Here is a 14240-nt window from a genome sequence, read left to right on the forward strand (position 1 = left end):
TCATGCTGAAATTGTCACATGTGACCATAATCATATGTGAACTCAAATTTGATTCAAATTTGATTTGAATTGAGTTTGGTTGTTTCCAAAAGTGTCAATAAGTGTTTAGTATCCATTTACAACCAATGGTGCAGACCAAAATGGTCTAGATTAAAGATTTGTAAAAATGGCATAGGCCATATGGGTGTGTTGAATTGATTTTTATAATTTCTTTTCTATTTTCTTTTTCTTTGACTTTGGATGATCAAGCGATCATGGTTAGGTTTTTAGGGCAAGGGTAAACACATAAGCAAGCATCATGGCAATGGCACACTCAAATAATTAATAAGGTGAGCTATATGCATAGTCCTATATGATGAGAAAAAGTTTTTGTTGACTCTAAATTTTGGATTCTTGGAAACTCTCTCTTGTTTCTTTTAATGAAACCTTGGGATGTTACAGATTTTACCTTACCCTCTGGATCAAAGATGTAGTAATTTGATACTATTGCAATGATTACTATATTTTGTAATGTGTGTGCTATCAGTGATCCCGGGAATAGCACTATACACAGGTATCTTGCCTTTATTAAAAGGTAGGGTGCTACAATGCTTATCTATGCATGATTCTAAAATAATAAGTCAATAATGAAATATCAATGAAAACTGTCATTTTCTGGCATTTTGACGTGATAGAAATCATTTTTGCACTTAATACTACGCCTGGGCGAAAGGACAACGTGAGGACAACTTCTAGGGAGTTTAACGGGCATCGGTACTGGAAGAGCCCGCCTGTATCGTTCGCCCGTACCACCCGCCGAAGGTACCGCCTCGTCAAATACTTTCACCTCTCACCTCCCGTAGACGGATCTGAGATCGGAGTTGAGACGCGATCAAAAACACCAGAACACCGCCCTAGAAGAGATATGAAGGAAGATCAAGAATGAGCCTCATCCACGTTGCTACCCGGATCATTGGAGGACAAGGCATCATCACCTTCATCATCATCCACAACGAATCACTATCTTCATTCTCTCCATTCCATTAGATTGTAATCTCCATTACCATTGTGGGTTCATACTTGGATTCATACCATTATCCCTTTTCCATACGCAAGTTTATGATGATGTTCTTGATTGTCTTCATGTGTGAATAGTTCATCATGTTCTTGGGGGAGATGGAGAAACCCTAGTTGTACTATTATATGAACTAAGATTATTTATACCTTTGCACTATGATTGCATGTTAGTTTTCTCTTGTGATGTTGCATGATGCCGACCATGTAATATTTGCCTAAGGGTCACATGAGGGAACTACCTTCGAAAGTGTGGTAGTGTATACGGCGGGAATTGACATCTAGTGTTCGATGCACTATTGTACGAAAGAGGGGGGTAATAAGGGACTCGCAAGCTTAACAAGTAACCATGATGCAATCCCTTAATTGTAATGGATCAATAGGTGGCTTGCCGAAATTCGTTGCAATGGTTACTGATGAGGTCTAAGACCCCGTTTGTGGCCCGATCTTGCGAATTGACCCGGAAACGAAAGGGGAAAAGAGGAAGAACACGAAGAACACGACGAACGCGATGAACACGATGAACACGGGGACACACGCACGCACACCAACCCGATACAATCGATACTTACCCCCGTGGCTCGATGGACCACGCCAATAGAATCACCCACGGAAGAGACCGCGGTAGAATTCCGAGGTGAGAGACCGGTGTTGGAGACGGAGATCGGTGAGGGAGAGAGAGTGCACACACTAGAATCTCACTCACAAATCCAATCAACAACAAGGGTAGCCTTGATTACAGAGGGATGATACCCTAGGGAGACAAAGCTCAAGAATCTACTCTAAGCCAAATCTTGTCTAACCCTAGCAAATGGGGATACAGGAGATACATATAGCCAGATTCGTCCAAGGGTAAAAGAGGAAATTACAACTGAATAAACTAGGAGCGTCCAGATGTAAAAGGATGGCTCAGATTTGATGAAGTTTCGGCTGAGCGGTACCTCGGGCGGAGGTACCGGCCGTGGTACCGGAAATAGCACCAAAAGGAAGCCAAGTGTACTGTAAGGCTGGGCGCATGAGCGGTACCTGGACCGGTACCAAGGCTGGAGGTACCGGCCAGGTTTGGGCGGTAGTACCGGCCATGCATGGCCGGTAGTACCGGCCTGGCCTTCCCGCGCGTGGCCGCCTCCTCCCGAAGTGGTGCCGGCCAAGGGGAGCCTGGAGGCTCCGGCCTGGAGGTACCGGCCCTGCATGGTGGCCGGCCTGGGCAGCCTGGAGGCTCCGGCCTCCCTCCTTGGTGGAGGCTCCGGCCACCTTTCCCTCTTCTTCCCTTCTTCTCCTCTTCTCTTCTTTCTTCTCCTTTGCTCTTCCTTTGTTCCTCTCTTCTTCCAAGTGAGTGGTTCCTCCTCTTCGGATCCTTGACGAGGCTCGTACCTAGTAACACATGACATATCGGAATGAGGTAGCACTCCATCCAAGGTATTGACGAGGTCGAGTGTCGAGAGGAAGGAGTTCACCTTGTCGTGTATGGCTTCGGTTCGGGTTGTTGGTCCACTTGGGGGACACCTTGGCCATGGTGTAGCATCGACGATAGGCGGGGCTACATCAGTTACTCTGGGATGTGTTATGAGATACATGTTCCAATTCGAGCCTTTCCCGCATATAACGAGAGCTAAGATATGAATTATCTAGTTTGTGTCTTTAGTTAATACTAGTGGTGAAACCAACAACCCTTGAAAATATTTTAGTCTTATCTCAGTTCAATCACAATCTCTAGTTGCATTTACATTCTCCAGGTTCGATTATTTACTCTACAAAAACACATTACAAAACCTTTAAATCCTTCGCTTGAGATTTGAGACAACTTTAGTAATTTTGGATAAATAGTAACAAGGGGTACCAAGGTCATTACTAGTAGCTCCTCGTGGTTCGATACTCTTATTTCGAAACTAGCTACATTTGATCTGTGTTCTTGCAGTTATCACCCAGTTTTGGAAATCTCACGACGATGGCAAGGTCCTACTGCTGCTTGTCTGGAATTATCATGCAACAAGTGCGAAATTACAATGAGTTGTGTCATACCTCTAGGGGTCCCAGGAGTAAAGGCGTACGGATCTAGGGTTACATGCCAGAGATCCAACCGGATACGACTAGGTCTAAACTACATTATCTTGTCTTGCACGTAAAGGATCCGACCTCCTCCTATGTCGGTACGGATCCGACCGTCCGATTCTGGACTGAACTTCTACATATCGATTCTTCAACAACTAGGCCAGCCGGTTGGGCCATAGTCGCTACCACCATCTGTGGACCACTCGGACTTGCCAGAATTAAGGCCCCGCCATGCTATATCTAGTAGGCATATCCACAATAGTTGGTATGTGTCTTTCTTTTACCACCCCTTGTGGCGTCCATGATCAAGACCAAGTCTCCTTGTGGAATAGAGTTAATGTCCGCCCTTGTAGAGTTCAAGATCTCAACCTTGTTTAACATTTCCTCTTGGATTATATTGGAACGATGGACCTAGCGAGCGGAAAAAGGTATCATCGAGAACATAATCGGTCTAATTAAGTTACTTTCCATCGAAAGGCTTGCATATTGGTGCTTAGACCGAGGCTTCTGCGTCTAGACCTATTGTCCACTCAGTACACGCCCCATTAGTGCATAGGAATTGATAAAAACATATATTGAAAATTTTAGTCCTTTTTTCTTTAATGTCGATGTGGTTACTTCTTTGAAGTTTCATTCATCTTTATTCTTGTTATTACCTCCGTTGTAATAAGTAAGGCGTATAAATTTAGTCAAATGTCAAACCTTACTAATTTTGACCAAACATATAAAAAAATACCAAATTTTACAATATTACATAAGTACATTATAACAATATATATTTTGTGGTGAATCTATTTACATTAACATGATATCATAAATGTTCATATTTTTGTCTAAAATAATAGTGAAACTTAGATGTTGTTGGCTTTTGACTAAATTTATAAGCCTTACTCATTGAAATGAAAGAATATTTCTTCTACTTATTTTACGATTGCACTTTTGTGAAATTACAATTTTCTTTCAGCTGCATAGCTTCAGCCTAGATTCCCTAAAGAACCCAGTATATTTTATTATCTGAAAATCAACAACAGCACAAACAATTGCATTCCCCCTTTCTATGTCAGCAAATATGAAACTACAAAAGCCATCATAAAACCCAAATCATCATTACTATATTGCCCTAAAATCCTAGAAAACACAATTATGTATTACCCTGAAATCCAGAACATCACAAATAATCTCGTTCCGCCTATCCATTTTCCTCGCACAAGCAAAACAGAGACCTAGTAAAGCCATGATAAAACCCAAACCACACATTATGGTCCACGATATCCTCCCCAAACTGAACCTCATCCATTCAGCAAACCTCCAAGGACGTCAATCTCAGAGAAAAGAACCTGTGATCACCTCAAGATCCATCAATCATTTTTGGGCGATTTCTCATCATTTGTGTGTGTGCGTGCTCCATTTGGCATTCCCAACACCAATTTGCAGGCATCTCGCCACAATGGCGGCAGCGTGACCAACCTGCCTCAAACAGTTTTCCCAGTTCGCCTCTTGTTTCCCTTACCAGTAGTTCAATCTCCGTCAGAAGCCACAGCTTTTACTCCACCTGGTCTGTGGATGCCATCGCCGAGACCACGGGCGGACTCCACAGCGCCGCGCTCCCGTCCCGTCCCCTCTTCCTCTTCCTCGTCGCCGGCGGCTCCGCGCGCGCACGCCACGTTTGATGCTCGCCGTGTGCGCGCGGCACGGGCCCGCCAAGCTCCCGCTCCCGCCGCCCGCTGGCGACCGGGTCGCCGCAGGCAGGTGGTGGTGGTGGCGCCCCGCGGGGGCACGCCGTGGCCTCGTCGCGCGGGCGCCCTCATTCAATTCCCGGATCGGCCTCGATTCCCAGGTCAGTTGCCTCCCTCGCCCTTCCTCGAGCATTCCGTCGAGCAGTTGGTGGAAGCTGCCCGGGGCGCCGCCGTTCGTCTTGGGATCTTTGCTTCCTCTAGTTCTTACCTTCGTAGAATTTGATGGCTGACGGACAGATGCTTGTTCATACTGTAGCATCTACGATCCTTGTAAGCATTTGATCGAACGGCTTTATAGAACGCTAGAGATGAGCTGCAAACTTCATTTCTCACTCGATTGCATCAAAACTGTTACTGTTGCTTCGTTCTTGATAAAAGTTGTTCATTGCAGAATTCCCACACGAGGGACTTGTCCCAGCTGCTGTGGGTAGGTCCGGTGCCGGGCGACATCGCGGAGATCGAGGCCTACTGCCGCATATTCCGTGCCGCGGAGCAGCTCCAGAACGCTGTCATGTCGGCGCTCTGCGACCCAGAGACGGGCGAGTGCCCCGTGCGCTACGACGTGCCATCGGAGGACCTGCCGGTGCTGGAGGACAAGGTTGCTGCCGTGCTCGGCTGCATGCTGGCGTTGCTGAACCGGGGCAGGACAGAGGTGCTTGCGGGGCGGTCAGGCGTCGCGGGCGCCTTCCAAGGATCTGAGCACAGCACCATGGATAGGATCCCGCCGCTCGCCTTGTTCCGTGGAGATATGAAGCGGTGCTGCGAGAGCATGCAGGTTGCGCTTTCTAGTTACCTTGTACCCAACGAGGCCCGGGGGCTGGATATATGGATGAGGCTGCAGAGGCTGAAGAATGCCTGCTACGATGCGGGTTTCGCAAGGACCGATAGCCATCCCTGTCCGACATTGTTCGCAAACTGGTTTCCGGTGTACTTTTCAACTGTGCCGGATGATTCGGCGACAGATGAGTTGGAGGTTGCATTTTGGAGGGGAGGGCAAGTCAGTGTGGAGGGACTGGCATGGTTGCTGGCCAAGGGATTCAAAACTATTGTTGATCTCCGCGAGGAAGATGTTAAAGATGATTTATACCTTTCAGCAGTTGGGGAAGCTGTCTCATCCGGAAAGATAGAGGTGGTCAACATGCCAGTTGAAATCGGGACTGCTCCCTCTGCCGAACAAGTTCAGCAATTTGCGGCGCTTGTGTCAGATGGAGCGAAGAAGCCCATTTATCTTCATAGCAAGGAAGGGATTGGCAGGGCGTCTGCAATGGTCTCCAGATGGAAGCAGTATGCCACTCGTGCTGAGAGACTGGCTACTAAAAAGCGCTCACCGAATGTGAATGGTAAGGCCCTGAAGAACGATCGGACAGAACAGCACACAAGCAGTGAAAACGGTGCACTATTGGAGTCCGATAGAACTGTGGATGCTGGGGAAGCACGTGACACAGAAATAGAAATTTCACATAATAATCTGGAAGTTACTAATTCCCTTCCCAATGATCAAAGCACTGAACAAGGCGAGTTGCATGGCAGCAGGACGGAACTTCTTTCTGATTTTAAACTGGAGACTAGTCCCCTTAAGGCACAATTTCCTTCTGGCAATGTTTTCTCTAGAAAGGAGATGACCAAATTTTTTAGAAGCAAAAGGATTTATCCAAAATCTGTTCTGAACTCTCGGAGACGATCGAGTAGCTTAATGATCTCAAGGAGAAAGCAAAATCTCAGAGCTGAACAGAATGAAGCCATTGATTGTGAAGCAGCAGACATGATGGTTCTGAAAAACGCAAATGGGACGTTATTTGACAATGATTATGTACTATCAGTTTCTTCGGGGATCACTAATGGGAAGCTTTCAAACAATGGAACCTCCACTTCTTCTGAGCAAAAGGAAAACCCAGCCTCTCTCCTAACTATTGATACAGGAACATCTAATGGCAACAGTTCCAATGGGAATGCTCAGCTTGGATCACAAAAACCATCTGAAAAGAATGGCGCTCCTTATCTTGAGAGATACCCATCAGATTCTGTTGATGGAAGTATTTGTGCCTCTTCAACTGGTGTTGTCAGAATTCAGTCGAGAAGAAAAGCTGAGATGTTTCTAGTACGTACAGATGGATTTTCTTGTACTAGAGAAAAAGTTACAGAATCATCTTTGGCTTTTACTCATCCTAGCACCCAGCAACAGATGCTTATGTGGAAATCTCCTCCAAAGACTGTTTTACTATTGAAGAAATTAGGTGATGAGCTCATGGAAGAGGCTAAAGAGGTGCATGCAGAATTTTCATTGTTGGTTATTATATAAATTATTGCATATCACTCGTATATCAGTACTTCTGTGTTTTCTTTTGTATCTGGTAGCAAAATGTACTCTAATCCATCTTAAAGAAGACTTAAGTTCCTACATGCAAATGATTATTCGATACATGTTATAGTATAATGCTAGAGAAATTTGCTTGCAAGTAATTGTTTTATGTTTTGGAAATTGTTAACTTTTCCAGTACTGAGTACATTATAAATTTGTAGTAAGATGTGGAAATAGACATAACTAGTTGAAAGGTTTTTTGTATCAAGAGAACTATAGTTAAGTGAACTAATGTAATCATTTCTCCAATGGTTTGAATATGTTCATTGGACTTTTTGAATTTCAATGAAATTGAGGTTTTGCTTTGAAATTCAAACGTGGATACATCAATAGGATATCTGGGTGATAACTGAACTAATGGGGGGACAAAGCTTTTCCTGTGAGGGGGATTGACTTGTAGATCTCTCTTCATGGTGGCCAGCCAGTCTAGAACATGTATCTAAAGGATCTGTCGAACACTTCAAAATTTGTGTCACTCCTGCGGCGCATGCTCTCTTGTACATGTCTTCGGAAGTGTTTGGAGACTTATTTCTCCAACTGTTAGATAGTCACTTCGGCTATACATTTCATGTACTTCTGCCTAATTTTATTTTTTCCTTGGCAACATAAATAGTATTTGATACTCTATATAATTCTAACCATATACTTTTCAGGTCGCTTCATTTCTGCATCATCAAGAAAAGATGAATGTTCTTGTGGAGCCTGATGTTCATGATGTATTTGCAAGGATTCCTGGTTATGGTTTTGTGCAAACATTTTATACTCAAGATACCAGGTATAAGTGAAACATGTTTATTTCTGGGACGGGCTAAAAGCTGTGTATTAATTTCCATATTACTGTTTACTAACATTACTTTGTGCCAAAAATCAGTGACCTTCATGAAAGAGTTGATTTTGTCACATGCTTGGGTGGTGATGGGGTCATATTGCACGCATCAAACTTATTTAGGACTTCTGTACCACCTGTTGTCTCATTCAATCTGGGGTCTCTTGGATTTCTGACTTCACATATTGTACGTTTCAGACTCCATTCCAAGAGAAATTCATCTCTATAACCTGCTTTTTGTATCGAATCTAAGCACTTAACATTTCCTTCACCTCAGTTTGAAGGTTTCAGACAAGACATGCGAGCTGTCATCCACGGGAACAATACGCTTGGAGTTTATATAACCCTTAGAATGCGCCTACGATGTGTGATCTTTCGAAATGGAAAAGCAATGCCTGGAAAAGTGTTTGATGTGCTAAATGAAGTTGTTGTTGATCGGGGTTCTAATCCATACCTTTCCAAAATTGAATGCTATGAGCATAACCACCTTATCACTAAGGTAAGATGTGTACAAAGTCTTAGTAACTAGATGTCTCTATTTGTGCCCTTTTCCTTTGGTAACTGTGCATCATTGTCCTTTGTCTATGTTTCTATCTGAAAATTATAGTGGGCCACATCTCAAAATTATGTCATTTTTCAACTGTGTTATGCTAGACAAAGTTTAGCCAGTGGTCACTTATGTTTCAATTTTTCTCCAAACTGAATCGTCCTTCATTATTGCATACTTATAACTTGTTTGCCCGAACCAAATGGTCACTGCAATCTAATCATCACATACTAGTGTCACTAAGCCTCACTGCTACACTTGATTTTGTAGTCCTGTAGATTATATAATTGTTCGATGCTAGTATTTACTTAAATATTGTGGATTATTGTACTACTTTGTATCTACTGTAACTTGAATTATGGGAATGTATGTAGGTTCAAGGAGATGGCGTGATAGTAGCAACACCGACTGGCAGCACAGCATACTCAACTGCAGCAGGGGGTTCAATGGTATTCTAATCCTTGCAAGTTCTACTACTCCCTCCGATCCCTTTTAATTGACTTGGATTTAGTACAACTTTCTACTAAATTCGAGTCGATTAAAAGGGATCGGAGGGAGTTTTTTTTTGTTGACTATTTTCAAGTTCTACTATTAGGAAGAAATGAGCGAAATCATTAACTTAAATCGTGTTCATGGCATCTAAACAAAAGGTTTTTCAAGATTTATACATGGTGTATTCCTTGTGTAGTTGTTTTACATTTTCACTCCATGTGGCATGTTATTTCCCAGTTCGGCAGCATATGGATATAGTTTTTTACATGAAAGACAATATTGGTTACATGAATTAAACTTCTATCTGGCATGTATCCTGTACATGTTTTGTACATGTTTCAGTGAAGCATGCTGATGAACGTCTGGAAAGCTCCCCATGTCCTTGCATTCCAGTGCCTAATTTTTAAGTGGTTCCGTAAAACTTTTTCACAAGCTAATAAAAGAAAGGCTTTTTACACAAGTTTCAGTAGCGCATGCAATTTGTATACACAACATTCACTTAATGATGAGAATAATAAGAGTCATTCTCCGTTACATGTGAGTAGATTCAATCTAATTGCTGCAGTTCAGATGTTTTCTTTTATTAATCTTCGCCGACTACGCAGTACCCACTGAAGAAGAATTGAACGTACCATATCAAATCCATTATGTCAAATGTACTTTTGTCTTTTGGGCATCTCAATTGCATGACTTGTGTTTATGAACCTTTTCATTTTTTGCAAGTTCACTGTTCCATTTCCCACGTGTACTTGCGTATAGCAAAGTTATTTACTGTGATCATTTTGTTTTTTTTTCTTTCCAGGTCCATCCAAATGTCCCATGTATGCTGTTCACACCAATCTGCCCACATTCGCTATCATTTAGACCTGTCATCCTTCCTGATTCTGCACGGCTTGAATTAAAGGTAATCTTCTCATGTAATCTTATGTCTTTACCTCAATCTTAAGGATAAATGCATGGTATACATAAGTCTCTAGAACCCTCTCTGGTTTGGCTGTTACCCCACAATGCTGTGCTAACCGACTGACTGTGATTCTTATCAGATCCCAGACGACGCCAGAAGCAACGCGTGGGTGTCGTTCGATGGCAAAAGACGGCAACAGCTGTCACGAGGAGACTCTGTTCATATATCCATGAGCGAGCACCCACTCCCCACCGTCAACAAATCGGACCAAACCGGCGACTGGTTCCGCAGCTTGATCAGGTGCCTTAACTGGAATGAGAGGCTGGACCAGAAGGCACTTTAGACACGCCCAACACACAAACATACACAATTACACATACGAACCCTAGCATGCTCCTGTAAATACATAGCTCAATACATAGTTAACCTCCTTAGAAGATAGATGATCTTTTCTGTAGCATGTGCAACATTACAGGTGACAGGCAGCTCCATGGCTTTATTGACCTGACAGCAGATGATGGTAAGATTGCTAGTGTTTGTAATTATCTGCAATGTAAATCAACAGCATAGCCCGTTATTTCCGGGCATGGCAGATGATACTGCACAAGAAGCATCTGACATCAATTGGTGTTTTCTGATCCACATTTGATGAAATATCCATCTACTACCTTGGGGGTTTGCTCGGTAGCAAGTTAACTGGGTAGGATTGTTGAGGGCTTTGCAGAATAAATGTTTGTACTCCCTCTGTCTTGTTGAACGTGTTTGAGATTTGTCTAAATTTGAATGTTTCTATGTACTAGATAGTCTAGATACATTTAAATTTTGACAAATCTAAGATAATTTTCGTGAACTTTTGTTATGCAAGCTTGCGATTTAGCGTCTCCATGTAAGTAATGCAGCCTTACTTAGACAAGGAACGTGGAGACCTCATTCAGCTGAGTTGTTAAGTGGTCTCTGATAACATATATTTTAAAATATCTAAAAATTCAAATATATGGGGGTGTACATTCATACATTCTATGCTCGCACACGAAGTTTCGCTGAAAAATATTAATATTTGTTCGCATGTGCAAAAAAAAACATCATTTGGTGCTTCAAAATAGATTTCATGAGACATTTTATTTTGTCTTTTTACGTATACCATATAGCTTTTTTCTTACAAAACATTTGTGGGCTAACATGGATGTTCAGATGTACATTGAGTATTTCTTTTTGAATTTTTATGATATTTTAAAATGGATTTAAAATATTTTTTTCTCATAAATGCATTTATACTACTCCCTCTATTCTTTCTCAAATAAGTGGATATTTAGGTTTAAAATTTATCTATAAAAAGTGTACTTCTCTCTTTTCTATGCACTTTAAAGTAGGAAAAAATATTTCTCTCTCATCACATGGGAATCAAGACCAATAACATTTAGCACAAAATCTTCTTATTTTCTACATGCACTTACTTTATTGGATGTGGAAATATTAAAGAGGTGCGAGATAGTGAGTGACACTTTCCAATGCAAAATCCTTAATATGCCTTAAAAATTCAAATTCAAGATGTGCACTCTTTTAAGAACGGATGAAGTATGAACCAAAACAGTGTGTCAGGATAAATGCTTGTATTTTCGTTACGTAAGTTTGCGTGTTGTGGAGTGGCTATAGGCTAAGTGTGGCAAACCACAGCTTTTGTGGCAACTTAATGCCGTCACTGATGCAACTATGGGATCGTTTGGTTATCTGGGCCGATTTCTTGCACCACTGCGCCAGTGGGAAGAAACCCCTGCATGTTCGAGACGGGCCACGGGCCAGAAGAGCCACGTTTGTTTGGTGGCCTGCGCAAAGTTTTCCGGCCCCATGAAGATTCGGGTTCTGCCCGTTTGGTAGGTCGGTTTTCAGGTCTAGTAGCAGCCCATAACGGCGCCCCTGTTGTTTGGTTGCAACCCAAAATCCACTTCTGGTTACCTCTTCTCTTCAGCGGTGAGGTTACCAATGATCAACCGCACAAGCAAGAATACAATGCAAGTACAAGCAAGCTTAGCAGTGATCATAGACGATAATAGTTCACGACACCATTGTTCAGACACGATCATAGTTCAGGACACACCATTGTTCAGACACGATCATAGTTCAGGACACGACACGAACAACAAGTGGACACACTAGACACAACATGATAGCAACGACACAGTACCAGGTAAGCTTCAGACATGATTTTTGAAGACAACACACCTGGTGGCATCGCCATGGTACTGGCACCTGCTCATCACCTCAGTGCAGGTGTGGTCGAAGATGACCACACTCTACTCGAAGGAGGACACTTTCTTGAAGGTGAGGAACCGCCTACCTTGAGCTGATGGGCCATGGCGAAGCGCGCCCACCCCTGGTCGATGTATGCGTCATCGTCTTCTCTCATCATAGTCATCCTCCAATTGCAGCTACTGTTGGTGCGGACAATGATGTTGGAAGCAATTTCTCCGAATCACTTGACGAAATCTTGAGGGATCAGGAGGCGGTCAAAGGTGGGTCTGAAGACGATGCGCAAGCACTGGTCCGGCCCTACCTCGTCCTGGAAGTGGCCGATAGGCGCCCTTCGCTTCTTCGACGGTTCCTCGTCGGTGGTCTCAGCAGATGATCCAAGCATGATTTTCTCAGTCTGTCACAAGAACACATGCCATTAGAGGTGTGCCTGCTCACAAGTATAGATGAAAACGGACATTAAAAACATTAGTGAGGCCTCATACATTGGCTCACACGGCAGCTCAAGGGACTGCCCTCAAACTATGTTTAGTGTGCAAGTAATGTGACACACACGACTAAATTTGAGGGCAGCACCTTACCTTCCATTGTGCCTTTGTTGAATCATAGGCCAATGCAGAAGTGAAGAATCACACAAGGCCTCATACATTGGGTCAGAAAGCAGGCACATGGAGTGGCCACAAAGTAAGTGTAGTATGCAACGACTATGGCACGCATGACTAAATTTGTGGCCACCACCTAGCCTCCATGATGCCATATTGAGTACATTACGAGTGGTACTTAGGGTACATTACAAGTTCTACTTAGGGTACATTATAAATTCTCCCTAGGTCAATCTTTCGCAGGATCGCCTACAGTACATGTACAACACATTCATCACTCATCACAAATAGCCCTGATCCTCTTGAGCTTATCTTTGATTGCAAAATTCACTTGGAGCAGATCGTATATGTCATACTCTAGCTTTCTCTTTTCAGCCTCAAAGTCTTTCTTTCTGCCTTCTATTCTTGTTTCTTAGCCCTCATCACTTGTGCTTGTGTTCTCTGCAGATTCTTGAGCAGAGCAACTTCGTTCTTCAAGTCCTCTATCACCTCTTCCGTCTAAATAAACTAGCGCGACTCAGCTTAATCTTCCGCACATCAATCACAACATGTTAAATCTCAGCACAAAAAACTCTTTCCCTCTTTGTATGCACAGTAAAATCTGACAGTTTGGCCAATCCTCAGTCCGATCTACAAAGGATCTACCGCGATTGGAGATTACACTAACAGATCTAAGCAAATCGCGACTGTGAATACCAAGAACTCGATAGGAACAACAAGCAATCATGATGAACACCTAGCAAACATCTATCCGAACCCAATCTAAATGGAAACCCTAGGAGCTCTAATCTGCATGTCATCGCAAATGCTCAAGCATGGCCTGTTCTGGCACAACGAATACGAAGGTAAGAGGAAGAGGACGTTACCAACATTGTTCCGGTCGAGGACGAGGTCGAGTTCGCGGCCAAACTCGTGATGCCGATGAAGACCGCGGTGCAGGTTGCGACCGATGTCGCGGTGCTTCTCGTTGTCGTCTCCTCCTCCGGTACTGGTGTGCTCCTCCTTGCGGCGATTGGTCCGCGGGAGGGGAACCGCCTTGGTGATGTGACGGTTTTTTTTGGGGGGGGGGGGGGGGGGGGGGGGGGGGAGTGATGTCGCGAGTGAGACGAAGGAGAGGGGGCGGTGAGGCTAGTTATGACGCGTGTTTCCGAAGTGACGTGGCGTTTCCGTCTCCCTTCCTCACACGTGCAACCTTCTCGCGACAACGGGTCTGGTTCCACAGAAAGTGCCATTCCAGACGTTCCTCCCAGGTCTGCCTCGGAGGTGCTTTAAAACCTGATTCGTGCAACAACGCGGTGGACTACAGGCAACCAAACGGCCCATTTTACTTTTCAGCTCATGCAAAAAAAGGCCTTTGCAGGCTACCAAGGGCCCTATGGTCCGGAACCAAATTCTTGGCAAACAGTAGCTATCGTTTGGCCA

General features: G+C 43.6%; 1 protein-coding gene across 1 annotated transcript; it reads left to right on the top strand.

Annotated features, from left to right (window-relative positions):
- The first annotated feature begins 4457 nt into the window (after positions 1-4457).
- On the top strand, positions 4458-10611 carry LOC127294814 (probable NAD kinase 2, chloroplastic). Its single transcript, XM_051324711.2, has 8 exons — positions 4458-4942; positions 5233-7104; positions 7854-7975; positions 8072-8213; positions 8304-8525; positions 8948-9022; positions 9868-9969; positions 10109-10611. The coding sequence occupies exons 1-8, from the start codon at positions 4775-4777 to the stop codon at positions 10310-10312; spliced, it is 2907 nt and encodes a 968-aa protein (XP_051180671.1). The 5' UTR covers positions 4458-4774; the 3' UTR covers positions 10313-10611.
- The last annotated feature ends 3629 nt before the right edge of the window (positions 10612-14240 follow it).

The sequence above is a fragment of the Lolium perenne genome, chromosome 4, assembly GCF_019359855.2.
Source record: "Lolium perenne isolate Kyuss_39 chromosome 4, Kyuss_2.0, whole genome shotgun sequence".
In the NCBI taxonomy this organism is placed as follows: Eukaryota; Viridiplantae; Streptophyta; class Magnoliopsida; order Poales; family Poaceae; genus Lolium; species Lolium perenne.

Bases quoted from the DNA above. Each gene is read 5' to 3' on its own strand.
- LOC127294814 (XM_051324711.2), top strand. From the start codon at position 4,775: ATGCTCGCCGTGTGCGCGCGGCACGGGCCCGCCAAGCTCCCGCTCCCG. The intron at 4,943-5,232 runs GTCAGTTGCCTC...TGTTCATTGCAG, and splicing joins GGATCGGCCTCGATTCCCAG to AATTCCCACACGAGGGACTT. The intron at 9,970-10,108 runs GTAATCTTCTCA...GATTCTTATCAG, and splicing joins CTGCACGGCTTGAATTAAAG to ATCCCAGACGACGCCAGAAG.